The sequence below is a fragment of the Meles meles genome, chromosome 10, assembly GCF_922984935.1.
Source record: "Meles meles chromosome 10, mMelMel3.1 paternal haplotype, whole genome shotgun sequence".
NCBI classification, from domain to species: Eukaryota; Metazoa; Chordata; class Mammalia; order Carnivora; family Mustelidae; genus Meles; species Meles meles.
This window is the reverse complement of record NC_060075.1, coordinates 97,517,044-97,538,709: the sequence shown is the minus strand read 5'-3', so window position 1 is coordinate 97,538,709 and position 21,666 is coordinate 97,517,044. Positions and strand designations below refer to the sequence as shown.

Genomic DNA, 21,666 nt, shown 5'->3' with positions numbered 1-21,666 from the left:
CTTCCCACCCTCATGTTTACCGTACCAACTGTCTACTTATGTACACAAAATGGGCTCAACAGTATGGATGAAAAGGATGAACATGTGTGCGTGTGAGGGCATTACTTGAGGATGCGGAACTGGGTGGTAAGGCCATCAGCGTACCACACCAAAATCATCACAGACCTGAACTATTCCAACATACCACAGCAAAGTCAAAGATGATAACATGCCCAAACCAGTCTGAATATTTTAAATGTCTATATCGCACATTTTGGGGGCGGGGGTGGAAATCTGTGATTAAGCTTAAGCATTCACATCACACTCATGAACACCAAACAGCAACGGAGGGTGTGGAGGGGGTATATTCCGTGAAAGGGTATGGAGAGGTTGTGTTGGGCTGTTTCTCGGTTCAACATTGAACATTCACTGAACCACGCCAACTACGACCTTAAGTCCCCCACTGTGTACTGTTCTAAAAATACACTTCTTGTTTGCTTTCCCCAGTCCTGCTTTTGCGTGAGGGCTTTCATGCATCCTCTGTTTAAATATCCAGGTACAGATAAACCCTATAATAAAGCTGGGTTCCCGGGACGGGAATAATCACGGTGATCTCGGCCTTATGAAGGACTCGACTCAGAGTGCTTTCAAAAGAAAGCCGTTTGTTTAAAAGTCTCCGTTGTGTGGCCATAAGCCCAAAGGTCTTAAGACAAATGTTTAACTCCACAGGCATAAAACATCTGCATGACTTAAAAATGCAATGACATTTTCAACACTAACATAAGATTTGACCTTTCCTGTCCAGTCTTCTGGGGTATGGCGCTTTCACATACTGAGTTTCTTTTTTCTTCCCGTTTATTCTTCAGAGGCTTACCTGGAAGCACAACTACAGGGGCTCAAAGGGTGGGAAAGAATCCCTACAAGCAAAACATCACAGTTGGAAGCTCAATCAAATTATAACCTTTTCAGGCTTTAAAAGATCTTGAATAGGTATACTGCCTCCCTAGCTCGGTTAAACGGGATCCCTAATGATGCCTGAAAATACACAAGTTTATTCCAAGAATCAGGTTCAATCAAAGCACATCTCATTTATTCACCACAGTGAAAACACGTTCCTAGGTCACAGATTTTTATGGATGGATTCGACAACAATCATCACGAAGGAGTACATCTTCCATTTTGACAGCGAGACTGTTAGAACTGGGTGGAGGGGAGGGATCCTAAACCCTAAACCATAAGAAACCCTAAACCGTAAGAAATCCTAAACACTAAACTTTAAGAAAGTATAATTCATGGGATTCACGTGGATCAAAATCATTCAGCAAAAGTCTCTGTGATTGGCTGAATCCTGACAAGTTAAAGAGATCTCCAGTATCGAATGATATCAGGAAAGACAGATTTTGGTGAAATCCTGCATTAGTAAAGTAGTGTGCTGGGAAAGTGGCTCCCTTTGGCCACAAGCTACTCAAAAATTTAACAGGATAAGGTCAAATTTTAAAATGAAATTAACGCAGCCCTCCATGGCGATTTGAGAAAAACGTTGTTCAGACAAGGTTGAGAAGTACCTTGTGGCTCAGAAATGTCCGGCTAGAAACTGTTTCCAGTGGTGGTCAAAAGGACTTGATACATTTCGCTCTCAGATGCAGAATCTGAAGTGTCTACGGCCAATGTCAAGTGCCACATCATGGCACTTTCTCTCTAAAAATGCTAGCAAAGTCACTCTGAGAATGGCAGAATTGTGAGAACCTTTTAAAGCATTTAAAATTAATGTCTCTTTACTACATATGGTACTCATTTTGTAGGTACGATCTGAAGTAACTGGATAGTTTACATCATTGTTCTTTTTTTTTTAATTATGATGTTAGTCGTCATACATCATTGGTTTGGAAACTAGAATGTGCCTCAGAATACCAGAAGGCATTAAGGAAACTGAGAAATGAAGACAAAACAAAACACATCCACATTCTTTTCCTTTCCATCCCCGCCTATATTTCAAATCTATGAAAATCTGGCATAACTTTTATACACGACATAGAAGACCCAGTTCAACTGACTTAATTTTGCTAAAGTGTTTGCTAAAAAGCTCTGAATTCAAACTTTTTTTAAAGAAACATCTTTTGTGTGAAAGAAGTGGCAATTTTCATATGTCTTCCCATATAATATCCAGTATTACAAAAAATGTGTTTAAACCCTTGATCTCTTGTCTAGTGATGAAAGAGGACAGAAACAGAAAACAGTGTGTGGTACTATTTCCTAAATAAACCAGTTAGGAAGGTTACTAGCCTTGGCTGCCTCCGTTTCCTTAAAAGTACAGTGGAATGTTTGGGAATGGCCAGCCTTTGACAGCTCCAAATATCTCAGGTTGGACTCGGGGTTCACTTGCACCCGTGTTACGAAGGATCTGTCCCCCCCCCACCCTTGTTGTCAGAGGGATTAGCCAGGTGGGAGGAACTTCCCAAAAGTCTACAGAAACAATCTTCCAGTCGGCGGGTTATGAATTAACCAACAGCTTCAAAGAGGAAAGGAAGAGAGAAGGGGTCTGATCATATGGAGCCTGACTCCCAGCTCCTCTGAGATGAGTGGGTCCTTGAGGATGAATTGGAATAAAAGACAAGGTATATTCCTCTTAGAAACGTCCCCTCCGGTCCTTAGATAGGCAGGTGAGGGGGCTGGTAAGAGCCAGTGTGGGCAGCCGTGCTAGATGGTGAAGATTTCGGTAGCTCAGTAGCAAAATTAATAAATACCTGAAAGAAATGATGAAAATCATTGTGAACCTGTGAGGACACCAGACCTTCTCTTCTCAACTGTTATACAAAGGGACATCTCCTCCAAGTGCTGCCCGACTTTTCCAAAAAAAAAAAAACAAAAAACCCACAAAGCTTTCATTCATACCACCCACTTGGAAACTCCATAAACAGGAAAATCCTTTGAGGACACAGCTCCATGTGGGGATGGTCACTAAGCCACATGGAAATCGGGATGCCTTGAGCATATGGCTTAAGGATGAAGATGGCATTTAATTCTACCTTCTGGCACTCAGTTCACTTTGCTTCCCAAAGTCAGCAATGGCTCAGCTATGGTGCATGTCCTTAGACGTTTTGGGGGGTGGGCCAAATGAAGAAGGGAAGGTTAATGGGGCATGGCTTGCCCAGTGAATGCCCAGTGTAAGTGTGGACAAATGGGAGCCCTACCGACTACATACCTTGAGCGGACAGCAGACAGGAAACAGACCTCCTGACTCTCACTGTCTTCTTTTTTTTTAAAGATTTTATTTATTTATTTGGCAGAGAGAGATCACAAGTAGGCAGAGAGGCAGGCAGAGAGAGAGAGAGAGGAGGAAGCAGGCTCCCTGCCAAGCAGAGAGCCCGGCGGGCTCATCCCAGCACCCTGAGATCATGACCTGAGCTGAAGGCTGAGGCTTAACCCACTGAGCCACCCAGGCATCCCTGACTCTCACTGTCTTATTCAGTAAAGCCAGTGATTAATTTAAGGAAAAGACAACCCCAAGAAGTCACCTGGCTCATTTTGAGATTGGCTGGGGGAGGCCTCGAGCCCACACCGAAATGCAGACGGCCGCAGCGTTCCCAGTACCATACCTGTTCCAAAGTGGCTGGGTTGATGGAGTAGTGCTTGATACGCAGCACGGTCTTGCTGTTCTCTAGAACGCGGAACAGGTCTGCTAAGCATTCCCATTGCTTCGGCACATGGTATTCCAACAAATTCAGGCGCTGCCCCTAAAAGCCAAAAACAAATTGTAAATCGTATCACATGATGAGCAATCATTACGATTGGCCACACTGTACTTAAGTGATAAATAAATTAACATTTCATCAAACCACACCTCTCCATGGCAGCGGGAGGGTGGGCGGGGTCTGAGGGTCTCCTGTGCGCACGTGCGGAGGCAGCAGAGCTGGCTCGGGGTCCTCCTTGTGCCTGTGTGGTTCTGTCACCCCCGTACACCCCCCTACCCCGCCACAGCATGCGGAAGCCCTCCCTGGGGGTAAGAAGGTGCCTCGCCCTACTGAAAAAGAAGAAGGAATTTGTGGTGGAGGCATGGCGGCACCTGACCTTCACCGGGGCTTTGAGCAGAGCTCCCTGCTGCCCTCACCGTGAGCTAGTGAGCAGCTCTTGGTAAGAGAGGAAATCTTCCGACCCTTGTTTTCATAGGTGCAAGGGGACTCACAGCAGGGGTGTTACCGGAAGTCTGGAAGAGACCCTGAGCATGAACGCCTGGCCTCGTACAGCATGCTTCTTACCAGGGGAATTTTTAAAAAATTTTTTTTAATTTAATTTCTTTTCAGTGTAACAGATTTCCTTGTTTAGGCACCACACCCAGTGCTCCATGCAATACGTGCCCTCCCTATTACCCACCACCAGGCTCCCCCAACCCCCCAACCCCCGCCCCTTCAAAACCCTCAAATTGTTTTTCAGAATCCATAGTCTCTCATGGTTCACCTCCCCTTCTGATTTCCCTCAACTCCCTTCTATTTTACTCCGTGGCTCTTGTTGGAATACACAGGTGATAGCTACTTTATAGGTAAGACCCTGGGTATGATCCACTAGAATCGCATAGTTACTTAAGATCCTGTGGGTACGTGGTGTTTCTAAAATGTTAACATGCGTAAGTGTCGCCTGGTCCCCTTTTTAAAGGCAGGTTTGGATTCAGGAGGTTGGGGCCTAAGATCCTGTAGGTCGAAGCAGCTCCTAGGGGATGGAGACTGCTGGTCCAGGCATCGCACTTTGCATCTAGTAGAGGATTAGGGACCCAAGCGCAGGGCACTCCTTGTAAAATAATTCTGAAATCAGCAAGTCTAGAACCCCAATAGCCAACACCTGGAAGGCATTACCTTCTGCAATCTTTCTTCCTGAACAAAACAAGCCATGCAAGGGGGTTGTGCCCACGGGTCGTGGGGTATGTAACCACGGTCCACTTGGGGACACCCGACAAAGCAGTCAGACAGGCGTGGTGTCCCTCACAGCGGCCGAGCGATATCCACCGGCCATGATATTCTGTGGGGAACTGTGGCCTATGCTTTGCAAACAGGCCCACACAGCAGGCTCTGTCTTCTAACCGCGCAGAATTAAAACAGGTGAAAGGACAAACGCACTCATCCTATTTCTCAGGCTGAAAACAAAGAAGGAATGCAGAATTTTAGTGCTACCTTAAACTGGATCCCTGGAAAATGGAGCTTCAAGCAGTCCGAAATCACGTTGTGCCGAATTGTTTCCTGACCGAGCCAAATCTTCACTAAATACCCATCACCAAACCTGGAAGTCAGAAGAAATTAAAACATGGTCACAGCTGTTCAGACTCAAGAGGGGAAATTCTGAGTCCGTGTCCTGTAGGGATATGGTAAAGGAAAGTAAGTATTCCAAATCGATGGGAGAGTCTGGACTTTCAAAAATGCGACACTCAGACGTCAATTAGAGCTCAGTTACACAGTTTTCTGTAACCCACCGACACAGACACGGATTTATCTTTAAACACAAAATCAGCAGATGGTGGCTTCAATCTCTATCAGTAGAAGACAGAAGCTGAATGCAAACCGAAAGCAACGCGCTGAGTTCAAGAGGCGGGACCTGGGCAGGGACCGACCCCGAGAAGCACGGCAGCTCCCATGTCTGTGATGATTACGTGTGGCAGCGGAGAGGGTACCGGGGTGCAGAAGTCATGAGCATCATATAAAGCGGTTCTCCCACTGCACCCAGACCCAGCAGAGACTACAGGGTAAGCTGGTCTGGGGGTGCAGTCCCCCCCACCGTGGAGCTGTGGACAAACGACCACTCGTGAGGTGATAGCCACACCAGAGAGCGATCTCAGGGTCACCTGCAAGAATTTAAGGGGCTTCCAAAAACCGTTATTCTACCGCCTGTCCCAGATGCCTAGCTTGGTGCCGAGCACATAATAGTATCTTAATAAAGACCCGTGAGAATAAAAACAAAGACATGAATACATCATGATGATAGAAGTTTGTGTCAGTTTTGCTCATTAACACATCTACCCCAGGTACCTAGAACTAATAACTATGATTCGTTCATTTTCCAGTCTAAAAGCTTTCAAAGCAGCCAAAGGTCCTTCCTCTATAAGTGCGGTCATCAGTCTGACGCAGCTCACCATCATGTCCCCGCCATGCACACAGCCGGCGATCACGGAAAGAGAAATGAACGGTGTTATCTGCCCACGGAAGTGCCTGTAACATTCATTCGGCGGCCGTCCGGGATAGAGTTTGGTCCACATACACTGAACGTCACCTGTGTAACTAGTGTTAAAGCAAGGACAAGCAGTATGCCAGCGGGGAACACACATGCACGTGCGTTTTAAGCGCCAGACATCAGCGTGCAGGGAGAGAGCGAGGAGGGTGGGAGGCAGACGGCTGGCTGTGTGAGCACCCGACTGAGCCAGAAACTTCCACGTCACCTCGTCAGGGTCCGAGAGGTGATCCTATCCACAGAAGTCACGAGCATGGGGCACAGGGGTTCCGTCGTGAAGCACTGAGCACCGACCAATGCCCTATTCTGTCCCCAACGACCTCGAGGCTACGATGTCGGTCCCTCTTCTACAAAAGTGAAATGAGATAGCCTGGAAGCTGGGTGACATGCTCAAGTGACACAGTGGCCAGGAAACAGAGGACGGCACAGCCCAACCCTGGTCAGCGGAGTGCCAGCACAGCACAGGGCGGGGTCCTGTGTCACGGTCCACGCACCGGCCTTCTTCCGACCTCCACCTTCTCACCAGGTATGCTGTGTCCACGGAACATGACAGATAGCACTGCCTCTTCATACAAGGTGGAACTGGGAGACCCACGGGGTCTAGAGACTGGCCACTGTCATGCCGCTCATTCTGGCAGAGGTGTGACGTGGCAGACTGCCTTACTCCAAAACCATGTCCCTTCATCACGGCTGCCTTTCTTACTTCAGCCCCAGTCAGGTTTGGTCCAGAAAACATTCTCATCCCTGCCTGTGTGGATCAGAATGGTTGCAAGGAGGGCGGGTCGAAGGTATCTCAGCAGCTGGTGCCTGAGCTTCTCCTGGGGGACAAACCATCCTGGCAAAGACCCTCCACAGCCTTCTGAGTTTACAAGCAGGATCTCAGTGGGCCGGAGACACAGCCTCACAGTAAGGAGAAGCTTGGCCCGCGTTGACACACCTCCGTCCATGAAGCTCCCCTCTACGGCCAGAGTGTCACTTTCCAAACTGACTCTGCCAGGCAAAGACCCCACTGAGCTCCTAGGGGATCAGGACACCCTTCCCTTGTGCACGCAGGGGTACAGAGCAACCCTCTCGCCCACCGGATGTCACAGCAGAGCCCCCATTTGATGAATCACCGGTGCATTAAGTCCCTTGTTAGAATCTGATGTCATAACAACAGGATTGCTCTCTTCTCCCAATAGCAAAAATGTACTATACATTTCTATCGCTTTTTCCTTTCTTCTTGGAATAATGGAAGGGACGGTTGGAAGGCGTGTGGCAAGAGCCACGTTGGCAGGAGGGGGAGACAAGTGGGCTCATCTCCTGCACGATAGCATTTTACCCAACAAACAAGAACCACGCATCGTTTTGTTTTCGGAGCCGAGGGGGGGGGAGTGGGGTGAGCAATGAGGTTCCAGCTGTAAGACTGGCTCTCTCATTCGGTCTCCCGTGTGTTTTCATGATCTCTGAACACCTTCCTTCATTTCAGAAAGACTCCAGAATCTAGGTAGATAAACCATACCTTTTGTCAAGCTGACAATGGTATGAGAGCTTGTATACATTTCTCCCTCCTGACAAATAGGCATTTCTTCCTTTTTCCCTTTTTCTTTTTTTTTTAAAGATTTTATTTATTTATTTGACAGAGAGAGATCACAAGCAGGCAGAGAGGCAGGCAGAGAGAGAGGAGGAAGCAGGCTCCCTGCCGAGCAGAGAGCCTGATGTGGGACTCGATCCCAGGACCCTGAGATCATGACCTGAGCCGAAGGCAGTGGCTTAACCCACTGAGCCACCCAGGCGCCCCCTTTTTTCCCTTTTTCATTTCTAAAGAGAAAGTTGGACTGTAAATGGAGCCATTATCCACCAAGCTGAAGTCCCCCCACCATGGTTTCCATGTTGAGTAATGGCTGATAATGTCTGCTTGAGGCAGAAGGATCTGGAAAATGTCTTCATTGTTGAAATGAGTTATTTGTGTGATTCTGATCAACAGAGTAACAGAAGTCCCCCAACACGAAATAAAAGCAAGCGTCTCTAAGACAGTCATCAACATTATTTCAAGTGAGCAGGGTGGTCAGTTTCCAATTAGTATTTTCTTTCTGTAGTTCCAAAAGCCACATAAGCGATCTGCAAACAAACAGGAACAGACAGGAAGGAGCTCATGTGGTCTTATCGCTCGGCAGGGCTCCAAGCACGGCCCCATTAAATCTCCATAAGAGAACAAAGACCCTAAAATGAAAATCCTATTGGGGCGCCTGGGGTCTCGGTCATTAAGAGTCCTCCTTCGGCTCAGCTCATGGTCCCAGGGTCCTGGGATCAAGTCCTGAATTGGGCTCCTTACTCAGCGGGGAGCCTGCTTCTCCCTCTCCCTCCGCTGTTCCCCTTCCTTGTGACTTCTCTCTCTCAAACAAATTGATAAAATCCTCAAAAAAAAAAAAAAAGAAAGAAAGAAAATCTTACAAAGTGGCACGTTGTCCTAAAGGAAATAAATCCATCGCTGATTATCAAAGAATGGAATTTCTGTGGGGCGGGTGTCTGTCCATCTGGGGTGACATAAATACTGGAAGGGTAAGGGAAGTTTCTAGCAGCTAAACCGATGTCCTGCCACATCAGAGGTCATACTGTGGCCACCACTGGAGTTCTCGCTGCTGTAAGAGGTCACCCAGCTGGTGTCACAGCCACAGGCACCTGGAAAGGCAGTGGGGACAGAGGCAGCCATGTTTCTCCCGGTTTGTCTCCGTGAGCTCAGCAACAGAATTAAGCAAACGCTCCAGGGAAACTAACCCGGGTTGGTGAGTTCCTGGTTTGATGAGCGCTGCCTGGAGAGGGGCCCTGAGGCTGTGCAAGGGACGTGGGGTAGGAGGAACACACCACCATTAGCACAGGAGCCTTCACAGCCAGACCCCTGCCCCGCTGACCCCTGCACAGAGAGCACGGCCGAGAAGGGGATGGTTCCCCTGGGAATGCTTCTCTGCATTCGGTTTCAGAGGATTCCCAGATAATCCCTATGGACTCCAGCAGGACCCCATGTAGCACAGCCTCTAAAACAATAACAGAAGGATCAGAAAGATGAATGTTTTTCTTAGCAGAGAGGAACGGCTCTCAGGAGCAGCCTCCCTCTCCTTTTTGAGAAGACATCTCAGGAGGACAGATTCCAGGCAAAAGTCTCTGGTGCCAAAATGTGGCTGGAACTTCCGTGCTGGACCCCAGGGCGGGCCCGTGTCCGCAGCCTGGAGAGGCAGGAGAGCCAGCCGTTGACGGTCCCGGGTGGGCTACGTGGACGGAAAGTTCTGTGACGACCTCCCTCCCAGCTTCACATTCCGTGGACATCAGGAAAGTGACTACGGTCAGAGAATACTTGAGAGAACAATGCCAGGGTGCTGCGGCCGATAGAGGGGCCACAGCGGGACTGACCTGGCTCCCACACCAGGCAGCAGGCACTTGGGTAAGACTCTGCAGGGGCAAAGGCCACAGGGGTGACCTAATGTGCCAGGAATGGACAGAACCCCCAAGGGCATCAAAGCAGACGGGTCTTCCTAAGTCTGTCATAAGCAGGGATGACCCCAGGGAGGAAGCATCAAAACACTATTTTCCTAGTATTTCTCTGGATCCCTTGAATGACAGATCAAAACCCAGATGGTCTATAACAAAGCACATGCCAGCGGGGGCCAGCTTCTCATGACACAGTGTGAGGATGTTGGTATGTAAGGCAATTCCCCGGTTTCTCTGTAAACAACTTGTTGCAGGGATTTCCTAGATGGACCCTCATCCAAACACTGGTACTTGCCCTGAGGGAGTGTCACTTAATCTCTCAAATGTGCTTTTATAAGCAAGTACATTAAACTATAAAGAGGTACAGGAGCGGGAGGGAAGCAGGGGCATTAGGAAACCAGATGTTCACGAAAGCCTCAGAACAATTAGCGTGAACACCCCATTTTAAGGTCACAGTCATTTTGGGTGTTGGTGTAAGACCAGCAGGAAGTGGATGTAAGTAGATGCTTCTGAAAACGGACGGCCAGACTTCAGGCAGGATGGTGTGAAAAGCTCCAGAAACCCATTCCCTAGCAAAAACGATAATAACTATCAAAGGCAACCATTTAAAATCTCTGGAAATGGTCATTAGGGCATATAGGAAGTCAAAGAAGATGCATTCAAAAAGACTAGGGGATGCCTGGGTGGCTCCGTCAGTCAAACATCTGACTCTAGGTTTCAGCTCAGGTCATGATCTTAGGTCGTGAGACCAAACCCCACGTCAGACTCACACTCAGCACAGAAACTGCTTGAGATTCTCTCTCTCTCTCTCTCTCTCTCTCTCTCCCGCTCACCCCCTCCCCCTGATCACCCACTTCCTCTAAAATAAATAAATAAGGTCAAAAAAAAAAAAAGCCCTTATTTGATTGGATTAGACTGTGGACCAATTTGTGTCCTAAGACATAGTTGAAACCAATAGAACAGTCGGTCCACAATCAGTGATGCTAACAGCTGAGTGTGGGCATGTGGGCAAGAGGTGAAGCAGAGAGCTCTGCCCAAGGCACCATCACCCACACTCCAGGCGACCATGGGCACACCCCAGGCTGCCCACTGAGGAGCAGAGTGGAAAATTCACCTTGTAGTGGGGGCGGAAACAGGTTCACTAAAACTATTCAAGCAGTCACTCAACACAGAAACAAGCAGAAAACCACAGCAAGCCCCAGTGGCGGAGGCCCGAGTCCAGAATTGCAGCAATACATCCTCAAAACACCCAGTTTCCAATAAAAAATGATGACACATATACGGAAACAGGAAAGAATGACCCATATGCCAGGGAAAGAAAGTAAAACAGGAACTGCTTGTGAAAGCAGCCAGATGTTGGATTAACAAAGACGACAAAGTAGTGATGATAAATGTATCCAAAGAACCCAAAGAAACCATGATTAAAGAAGCCAAAAGAAGGTATGATGCTAGTGTCCCATGGACCAGAGACAAGCAGCAAAGAGACAGAAATGATGAAAAAGGCCCACATGGAAATTATGGATTAAGTAATAGAACTGAAATAAAAATTCACTCAAGAAGCTCAAGAGTTTGACTCTGCAAAGGGAAGAATTAGTAAGCTTGAAGATAGATTGATGGAGATGATGTGACGCAACAAGAGACAAGAAAAATGAGCAGAGCCTCACAGAAGTGTAGGACGCCATAAACAAGATTAACAGTTGACTTCTCATCAGAGATACTGGGGACCAGAATCCATTTAAATGTTACCATTTAGTAACAGTTAAGCATCTAAATTGCTAAAACACACACACACACACACACACACACACACACACACGCCAAAAAAATTGCCAACCAAGAATCTTAAGTCCAAAAATGTTATTTTTCAAAATGAAGACAATAATGAAAGTATTTTGCAATAAAAACAGAGAGAACTTAACTGGAAGATCCACCATCTAATAAATACTAAACACTCGGGCACCTGGGTGGCTCAGAGGGTTAAGTCTCTGCCTTCAGCTCAGGTCATGATCTCAGGGTCCTGGGATCGAGCCCCACATCTGGCTCTCTGCTCAGCAGGGAGCCTGCTTCCCTCTCTCTCTGCCTGCCTCTCTGCCTACTTGAGATCTCTGTCTGTCAAATAAATAAATAAAATCTTTAAAAAAAAAAGAAATTAAGATGCTGTTAGAAAATATCAGGAAATACTCACTTCATGCAAAAAAAAAAAAGCAGTAAAGGAGGAACAACTAAAGGAAAGCAGCACAAGACTTACAGAAAACAAAGGTGAAAGTGCAAACCTGCCTCATAACAATAATCCAACTCTATCTATAATCCATAATCAATGATAATATTAAATGTGAATGGGTTAAATGATCCAAATAAAAAGCAGAGATCGTGAGGCCAAAAAAGACCCAAGAATATGCCACCTATGACATATGGGAGATACACTTGGAATTCAAAGATACAGATAGACTGAAAGTAAAAGGACAGAAAAAGATGTATCATATGAACAAGGAACTAAATCTCCCAAATCCTGGCCCACCTCTGGTGACCACCAGTTTATTTTCTGTATCCACAGCTTTTTCTTTCCTTAATTCCTCCTTTTCTTCAAGATTCCACATATTAGTGAGACCATATAGTGTTTATCTTTCTCTGTGTGACTTAATTCTTTAAAAAAAAAAGATTTTATTTATTTATTTAGAAAGAACAAAAGCAAGAGAGATCACAGAGGGAGAGGGAGAAGCAAACTCACCGCCAAGTGGAGAGCCCGACAAGTCCTTGACCCCAGGACCCTGAGATCATGACCTAAGCCAGCGACAGATGCTGAACCGACTAAGCCAACCAGTCACCACTGTGTCTGACTTATTTTACTTAGCATAATGCTCTTATGGTCCATCTCTGTTGTCACAAATGAAAGATTTCGTTCTTTTTTATGGCTGAGTAATATTCCTGTGTGTGTGTGTGTGTGTGTGTGTGTGTGTGTGTGTGTATGTGCGTGCACATGTGAGCATGCAAACCACCTCTTCTTCATCATCCACTCATCCACCAGTGGACAGCTGGCCTGCTTCCATGTCTCAGCTGCTGTAAACAGTGCTGCAGTGAACATGGGTGCAGGTATGTTCAAGTTAGCGATTTTATTTCCTTTGGGGAGATACCCCGCAGTGAGATTGCCAGATCATAACTTTTGAGGAACCTCCATACTGTTTTCCAGAGTGGCCGCACCAGCTTGTGTTCCCACCAATGGTGCACGAGGGTCCCCTTTCTCCACATCCTCACCAACACCTGCTGTTTCCTGTGCTGTCGATTTCATCCCTTCTGACAGGTGTGAGGTGGTATCTCATTGTGCTTTTGATTTGCATTTCCCTGATGATGAGTGATGTGGAGCATTTTCTCATGTGTCTGTCGGCCATCTGGACGCCTTCTTTGGAGAAATATTCCAAAATATGGTTCTGACCTAACAGGAGTCCATCCCCCGGGGAGGCTGTTTTCTCAAGTCCAGGCTGCATTTGTGATCAGAATTCGTGATCCCGTTGTTTATGGTGGAGCACTAGAATGGCACGTTTTTGCTTTCTGGATTGCACATTAATTGTCAGCAGACCAGCAGGCATTGGTGTTGAATGTAGCCATCCAGCGGAGAAGGTGAGAGGGAATACTACCAGGGCCGTGGCCGCAATTAGGCCGAATCACACACCTGGAGGCTCCTGCTAGTGGAGACATGCTGAGTACAGACAGAGCCTAGTCTCGAAGACAGCAAACCAAGCGTGAGTGAAGCAGTGTTTTTAGAAAAAGCAGGCTTCACCCTGTCTGGAGTTAAGTGGGAACTGAATGAAAGTCTTTACCAAAAGTGTTGATTATTATTGTTAGTACTGGTTGTTCATTCAGCTAGACAGAACCCAAGGCTGTCATAGTCAGATTCCTTTTTCAAGTCTAGCTGCGCCCACCTGAAAGGACAGCCTGCCATGTGCAGAAATTTTACCTTCATTCACTCGTTCCCTTACTCTTTGTTCAACAAACACCTTGAGCGTGTGTCACAGACCAGGCACTGTCCCAAATATCAGGCACCCAGAAATAAGCAAACAGAAAGGCCTCCTCCCAGGCACCTGGGTGGATCAGTGGGTTAAACTCTCTGCCTTCAGCTCGGGTCATGATCTCAGGGTCCTGGGATCGAGTCCCGCATCCGGCTCTCTGCTCAGCAGGGAGCCTACTTCCTCCTCTCTCTCTCTGCCTGCCTCTCTGCCTTCTTGTGATCTCTGCCTGTCAAATAAATAAATAAAATCTTTAAAAAAAAAAAAAAAAAAGAAAGGCCTCCTCCCAAGAGACCTTCCATCTCACTGGGAAGAGGCTGAAAACAATATGGTAAACAAATTAACATTGCGATATGTGCCAAGGTGTATCCATCTGTTCAGATTCATGTATGAGTGACAGAAAACCCTGAGGAGGAGGGACATTAGCAGACTGAAAGTCTGATGTCAGACAGCTCAGAAAGGGTAAGTCATTCATCTGGCTCCTTCTGTCCCTACTGCTCTGCTCACCAGCCACCATCGTGGAGGCTGCCTCATGGTCTAAGATGGCTGCTTTGTCTCTAACCATCACATCTGCATTCAAGAACGAAGGGAGGAAGGGGCACAGAAAGTGATGTCCCTCCCTATGAATCCACACCCTTGAAGCTGCAGACCCCTCACCTGTTATATCTCTTCAGCCCCTCTGCAGCAGGTCCTCACAGCTGGGAAATGCATGGCCAAGTGCGCAGGTAATATCTGGGGTGACTTACACTTCTACAAATGGGCATGGTCTCTCTCTCTCAGTGCACTAGGTCAGGGCCAGTACCCACACACATAAAGGTCAATGCAGCCCACTATGGAAATTGTCCTAAGCCTGGGGAACAAGATAGTGGGGGCACAGTTCAATGAAGTCATCTAACACTACCGGGTTTTTCTGGAGCACCAGGGTCTTGACATCTGGTGGGGAAGAGACCATGCCATTGTCTCTCCCAAGACCGGCACTCACCCCATGTGCACCCACAAGCAGAATCACAATGTGAACCTGAACCTGAACCCATGAAACAATGTCTCAAACACTTCTACTCCCCACCTTCTCTGCCTGAGTGTTCTTATCAGATCGTATTAGAAAGGGAAAGTGGAGTTTCCCCTTTGGTGAAGTGACCACTCTGGAAGACATTGGTCATGACCCGAATTTCCAAGACCAGAGGCATCCAGCTGGGATGTCCAGCACAAGAACATCAGGTGGCCCAGAAGCCCTTCCTGGGAACCACATCAGAGCAATGTGGATTGAAATCTTGCGACGTGATGCTATGAAAGCAAATGAAATGACAAATGCCATGCATCAGCGTGGGGACACATGCCGAGGGAGTAAAAGCCAGCGAGCACCTTTCTCTGAAAAGAGCCCTTTATGGTAAAGACAGTTAATTCAGTGGTGGGCAGAAGCAGCTGAATTCGATGATGCCTGAATACAAAGTGAAATGCAGGATAGAATTCAGTGGCCCATCATCCCACAGCTGCACGCCACAGCAGAAATCATCACACGGAGTGTGTGCAAACTTCCCTCCCTGTTTGTGACAATGACATAAGCATATCCAATTATCTGTTTAATTTTTTAAAATAAATTTATTTTTTTTTCAGCATAACAGTGTTCATTGTTTTGGCATCACACCCAGTGCTCCATGCAGTACGTGCCCTCCCTATTACCCTCCACCTGGTTCCCCAACCTCCCACCCCCCCCCAAAACCCTCAGGTTGTTTTTCAGAGTCCATAGTCTCTCATGGTTCATCTCCCCTTCCAATTTCCCTCAACTTCCTTCTCCTCTCCATCTCCCCATGTCCACCGTGTTCTTTGTTATGCTCCACAAATAAGTGAGACCATATGATACTTGACTCTCTCTGCTTGACTTATTTCTCTCAGCATATCTGTTTAGTTTTTTAAACCAATTTATTATTGGGTGGTGTCATCTTAATCTAAGCTTTGATAGTCGTAGCAATGTTTTCTAGAAGCATTAAGTCAAAGCTGCCATGCTGAGCATACCATGTCATGGAAGGTGACATGTTAATTTTCAGCCAGTCAGATGGCGGTAGCTTCAGACCTCCACCATCACTACGCCTCCTTCCATTTCTTAGAGAAAAACCTACAAACAAAATTTCCGGAGTACCCTCTACATTCTGAGTAAAACGGCTATATACCTTATTGATGGCAGCCTCCTTCAAGATTGATTCCCTTATTACTTTTGATTCCTGAAGTTTTCAACTTGGATGACTCAAGAAAATAAAAGTTCTCAGGGTGACTGAGTGGTTTAGTTGGTTAAGCCTCTGCCTTTAGCTCAGGTCACGATCTCAGGGTCCTGGGATCAAGCCCTGCATCGGGCTCCCTGCTCAGTGGGGAGTCTGCTTCTCCCTCTGCACCTCACCCCACTCATGCTCTCTCTCTTGCTCACTGTCCCTCTCAAATAAAGTCTCAGAAAATAAAAAGAAAAGTTCCCATAATCTTGAGGATTTTCTTTATTTCTAAAGCTTTGGTTTGGTTTTGTTTTGAATATGTCAATAGCCTCATCCTCCTTCCCCACTAAGAAATCGGCCGGGCAAACTTCCAACCTCAAAGCTTCAGAAGCATGATTGATTTCCCCCATACTAGGAAGGACTTCTTTTACACTCAGACCTAACTTTCTGCTTTATTCGGTCCCAGGGTAGGGGAAAGCAAACAGGAACAACAGGCAGATGTGGCCGGTTCTCTCCAGGTGGGTCGTGAACATGCCCACAGCCTGCTGGATCTCAGGCTGCGCTCCAGTTACGCCCTGGAGAGAATCCGGGAACACATCCCCAATTCCTGGAGACGAAGTGTCAGTGCCCCAGAGCATGGTACTAGCCATTCCTGGCCATCTGGGGGCCTCCCCTGCGCTCCAACTCCTCTTTGTACATACAAACACACACACACACAGACACACACATCCATCCACGCGTGCACACACACAGTAATGGCTCCCATAAGAGCATACACTTTTCAACCTAGTGAGCTATGCCCATCTGAGGAAAGAATCTAATCAGGAGCATGAGAGACTGTAGACAGCCCCCTAACATCTTATCCCTTATCTTATCACTCAGCAGAAAGTTTATTTAAGTGGCAAAATGCCAGGCTAAATTCTACATTTCTTGGGCTTCCTAGTAACCCGGGCAACTGACAAAACGTAAGCACGAGTGGGTGGGTAGGGCTTACAGACAGCTTGCCTTTCCCTGCTCCCTCTTGTTTGCTGCCTAGAACAAGGATGTGATGGGCGGAGCTTCAGCAGCCATTCTGGGACCAAGAAGACTGTAAAGACTTAAGCCACTGAACCAGTGCCAAAACCAGGTACTTCTGGACTTTTATTACATGTAAAAAGTGAACACACTTCAGTCAATGGATATACTTACATCAGCGTGTCTGATGTTCTGTTACTAAGAGATGGACATAGCTCATAACTGAAACAGAAGATCAAAGATAGGAGAGAAGAGAAAATCCCCTAGACGAAGGTCTCAAAAGGAAAGGAGATAGTGGGATGGTCACACAGGAAGATGACAGACAGTTGATAAAGAGGCAAATTTCCTTCTCAGAAATAGAAACAAAGGCAGAGAAGGGTGAATGGCGCTTAGTGAGCCCACCCTGAAGGGCTGATGGACAAGCAGCTGTCGTCTCAGGATATTAGAGAGCACATGTTAAATGAATGGGCATCAGGGCCTTGGCCAGAATGGGGGCGTGGGAACACCGCCCAGAGTTGGGTCACAGGAGAGATCGGGGTCCCAGCTCCACCACAGCCCCTCTCTGTGGTTACCCAGTGGGGGTTGTCCCGAGAACTCACGCCACAGAACAAAGCAGAATCAGAAGTCCAAGTTCCAATCCCAGCTCCTCCGCCCACCAGCCAGGAACACGCTCCACGTTTCTCTGACTCATATCCTATACTTGCAGAGGGGAGCCAGCTCACAGGGGTGTGAGGAGGAGAGAACTACTTAGTGCACAGAGCACCAGGAACTGGCACACATTAAGCTCCGCACCTGCCATGCCTCCTGACATCACCCCCGGACGCCAGACGAGCTGTGCCCAGAGCTCTGGCCGGTACGGAAGGGATCACATGTACTGAATGGCCACCAGACAGAATGACCACCAGAGAACTGGGACACGTAGAAGGGGATGGCCCAGACACCAGAGAGCAGAGACAAGAAAACAAAGGTGGTCTCCGAGAAGGGGCCAGACCTCACAGAGAGCTGATCCAGGACTGCAGCTCATGGATGCAAATGTCAGAAACTATGACTGTCCGTGGCCAGAGAGCAAAGGGAAGAGGCCGAAAGGGGAGAAGGGCATGTGGCCCAGGTTCCTGAGCCTTAAAGGAGGCTGTCCGGAGCACTGGAACAGGGCAGAGGGGAAAGCCAGAGGTCTCATCCAGGCTCCGAGTCCACTGAGGATAAACTGTCGTGTGTGGGGATGTTAACAGGTGAGGGGAGGCCCCCCGGGAAGAGTGAAGACATCCAGGGTGGGTGTGGTGAAGGCGTTGGGGAAGGCAAGAGGCTGAGGCAGCATCTGAGTGGTCTTTGAGGACCCCACAGCCAGCAAGAGGCATGCAGCTGACATGGGCAGGGACACAACTTCTCAAGTCTGAGAGGCCAGAGGTCACAGTGGTGGGAGGGAGGCAGAGGCAGAGGGACGAGGTCAGCATGTGTGATGGGGAGAAGGCCACTTTCCCCAGAGAAGCCTAGGTCCTGACTTCCTATTCTCTGGACCCCGCCTGTCCTTCAGGCCAAGAAGCTCCCAACGTCAGATAAATCTTCCCACCTGGCCTCAAGGTGAGACAGGAGGTGGCTGGCTCTGGAGAAGCTACTGGGAGCAGGAAAACCCAGGCCAGAGTCAGGAGAACCCAACAGGTCATCCAACTAGAAGTCTGTGATTGGCTTCTTCATGGAAATACCAAAGGATGACCACGTCGCTAACCTTGGACTTGGTCCTTGTGAGCAAACAGCATTTTAGCAGTATGTTGAAATTGCACAGTTAGATACAGGGTGTACTGCTATAGAAATAATGCACAGGGTGCTCTAAGAAGTTCTAATAAGGTCCAAAACTTAGGAAGAAAACAGGACACCAGGTCAGTAAAGGAGTGCATTAGAGCCTGGCAATGTTTGTCCTCCCAGGGAGTGAAAGCCTAGACATCTCAGGACAGTGACTGTCCTCTGCGGGGTGGCTCTCCTGCATTTCCCCAGACAAGGCATCTCTGAAAGAGTGTGGAGGCCCCAACGGTGTCGGACCAACGGGAGACTGTGGTTGTGCTGTCCCAGAGTGCAGGGTCCAGCTGCAATGAGGCAGGTTTGGGAAAATGGAGAAGTGCACAGACTGACCCAGGGCAGGGAGAACACACTTAGATGCCGTAGAAGAGAAGCTGCTCGTGGCTGGGAATGGGAGTGCAGAAGGAGGGCAATACTGAGCACCTGAAAGCCAGGGGAGGGGAGTGTGGAAGTAAGAAGCCTCCAGGTGGGGGGGGGGGGGCAGCGGGAGTCGGACGGTCAGGGCCAGGGGCGCTCCAGGAACGAGTGCATGTGGGAGGCTGGGGCGAGTGTCTCCCAGCCCAGAGAGCCCCTGCCCTGCCCTTCACTTGGCTCTGCGAGTCCCCTCCAGCCGGCACCTACAGCACCTGGCATCAGCTACCCCAAGAGGCAGATGCCTCCGCGCCAAAGCCAGGCCCTGTGCACCCAACCCTGCATCTCCACAGGGAAACCCATCATCTGAGCTCAGGGCAGTCTCTTCCAAACGTGGGTCCGGAGGTGTCGCCTCAGCACGCCTCCCTCACCCCTGCTCCATCCGCACTGTCTCCTCACTCCTTTCCCAAGAGCTCAGGCCCAAATCCCAGGACAGCACTGACCCCTCCCATCCGTGGTGAAGGCCACCTTTGCGGCTGCTCTGAGACTTGCGCATTAACACTGACTTACGGGGCTGAGCTGTGACTTTCAAGCTTCTCCAGGGCAACTGTCGCAGAAGCTCCTCCCACCTCCCACCCCACCCCCCACCCCGCCTCCAAAGCACGAGTCTCTCTGGGGATCACATGTGGCCTGAGCTAGGCCCACCTCTACATACTGCACACTCGCCTGGCCTCGCAGTGACCCGTCCCCAGCCGGGGACGCTGGACAGACAGGCTGTGTGATGCCTACAGGGGCAGTAGACCAGGCCCCCTGCAGGTGCCCAGCGGCCCCTCACACACAGCCCTGGGGCTCAGCACAACATGGGCACAGACCGAAATTCTAGGGTCACCACCGCTCCCGGTCACAGCAAGCACATGGAGATGCCATCAGACACCAGGACAGAACGGCGTGCCGTGTGGGGGACAGCAGGGCTGGAAGCCAACCTGTGCGTGTCACATCTGCTTAAAACCGCAGAAGAGCGTGCCCGTGGGCTATGCGCAGAGAGGAGTGGGGAAGGAGCCCACACTCTCCATGCAGCCCCTCAGCCACAGGGACCTCCGCAGGCACAGAGGCTGGGGACTCCTGGGTCCACGTCAGAATTAACCCTTCACCTTCCATCTCATATTACAAAAACAGATGTCATCAAGAAAATGCCAGCTTCACAAATTATGTTTAGCAATGAGTTAGGGCAAATCCTCCACCAGCCAGTTCCTGCTTGGTCACTGTAGGGCTCACACATTACTAACAGTCCACCCTCAGCCGCAGGATGCATTATCAGAACTGAAACCAGGAGAAGGTGAGACGCAGACCACACCCGCTGGAGGAGATCGGTTCCCCCTGTGCTTCCCAGGTCTGCCTCTTCCAGCCAACTTGCAAAAAGCTGGAGAGAGGAAGGTAGCTACGCTAAGACATAAATCAGCTAACAATCAGGCATGGGCTATAAAACTTTATGTAAGCATTCATAAAGGTTAGGGAGTGTGAAATATTATTTTTCTTTTGATGACACTTATTAAAGGTGAGCGGAGTACATATTGAGAACAGTTTCCAGCAGGTTGATCTGATAAGTGACCGACCCCACATAGCAAGCAGGAGCGGGATCGGCTGTCCAGGCAGCACCCAGCTCCGAGCCACTGGAAAGTGGATATTCGCTCCCCAGGACAGGACAACAAGCATCCCGTGATATTTGCTCTGTGAAATAAACACATTTCAACTTAATATATAGATCTGCTTAACAAACCTCTGCCTGCAAATTCCAACTTCAAAAACACTGGATAAATGAAAATGAAAAATTCATCAACATATATTATTAAATTATTCTGTATCATAAACAAGAGTTAAACAGCAAGTTAAAAGGAAACCAGAAACTATGAAAACAGTTTAGGTGACCCTGAAGTTTCGAAGACCTTAATACTGGTACAGAAACATGCTTGTAGAGATTGACAGCAAAATCATGACGATCCCAAAAGTCAACAGAAAGACATGAAAAGACAATCAGCAGGGAAGAAATCTAAGGCATGAGGACACACAGGAAAAATCTTCAGTTCTTACTAGTCCAAATGAAAATCGACCACAACAGCCCCGTGTGCCCTCCTGACTCAGCGCAGACGTGTTCCACTGCGCAGCAGCGGCAGTTGACACAGGTCCCTGATCTACCCTGGATGAGGGCTGCGGGGCTGGACAGTGGTGTGGAACGTATTCTGTATCAGCAAGGACGTTTTTCTCCTCTCTCCATCTTGACTGTCACAAAGAGAGTGCCTGTCCTCCCGGAGGAAGCCGTGAACGTGGCGGGAATGGCTGGGTCCATGTGTGTCCCACCCACCCTCACCTTCTCAGCCCGCATCAAGGGGACTGGACCGTGCTGGCTCCAGAGCATCATCGGCGACAGCATCACGCTGCTGACTTAGGGCAAACAGTTCAACAGGAAGAGAGATACACACGCAGCAGATGCACAGCACACATGTATACATACAACACACAGTGTTCATGCAACATACCTGTCTTTAATGTGCTGGGGGGAGCCGAGGCACCTGAAGCTGCCCTTCACCATTATGGCAAGTCTGGTGCAAAGAGCCTCGCACTCCTCCATGCTGAAGGGAAAGACAAGAAGCCCATGA

At 48.5% G+C, this 21,666-nt stretch overlaps 1 protein-coding gene across 1 annotated transcript in view; it reads right to left on the bottom strand.

Moving 5' to 3' along the window:
• Positions 1-2,627: 2,627 nt before the first annotated feature.
• The window catches only part of ABCA13 (ATP binding cassette subfamily A member 13), a 322,891-nt gene continuing 303,852 nt past the window's right edge, over positions 2,628-21,666 (bottom strand). Inside the window, exons 60-63 of the mRNA XM_046020270.1 lie at positions 21,547-21,639; positions 5,142-5,247; positions 3,576-3,713; positions 2,628-2,723 (exon numbers count right to left, since the gene is read on the bottom strand). Of these exons, the coding sequence (XP_045876226.1) occupies positions 2,628-2,723; positions 3,576-3,713; positions 5,142-5,247; positions 21,547-21,639 (433 nt within the window). The remainder of the gene's footprint in view (positions 2,724-3,575; positions 3,714-5,141; positions 5,248-21,546; positions 21,640-21,666) is intronic.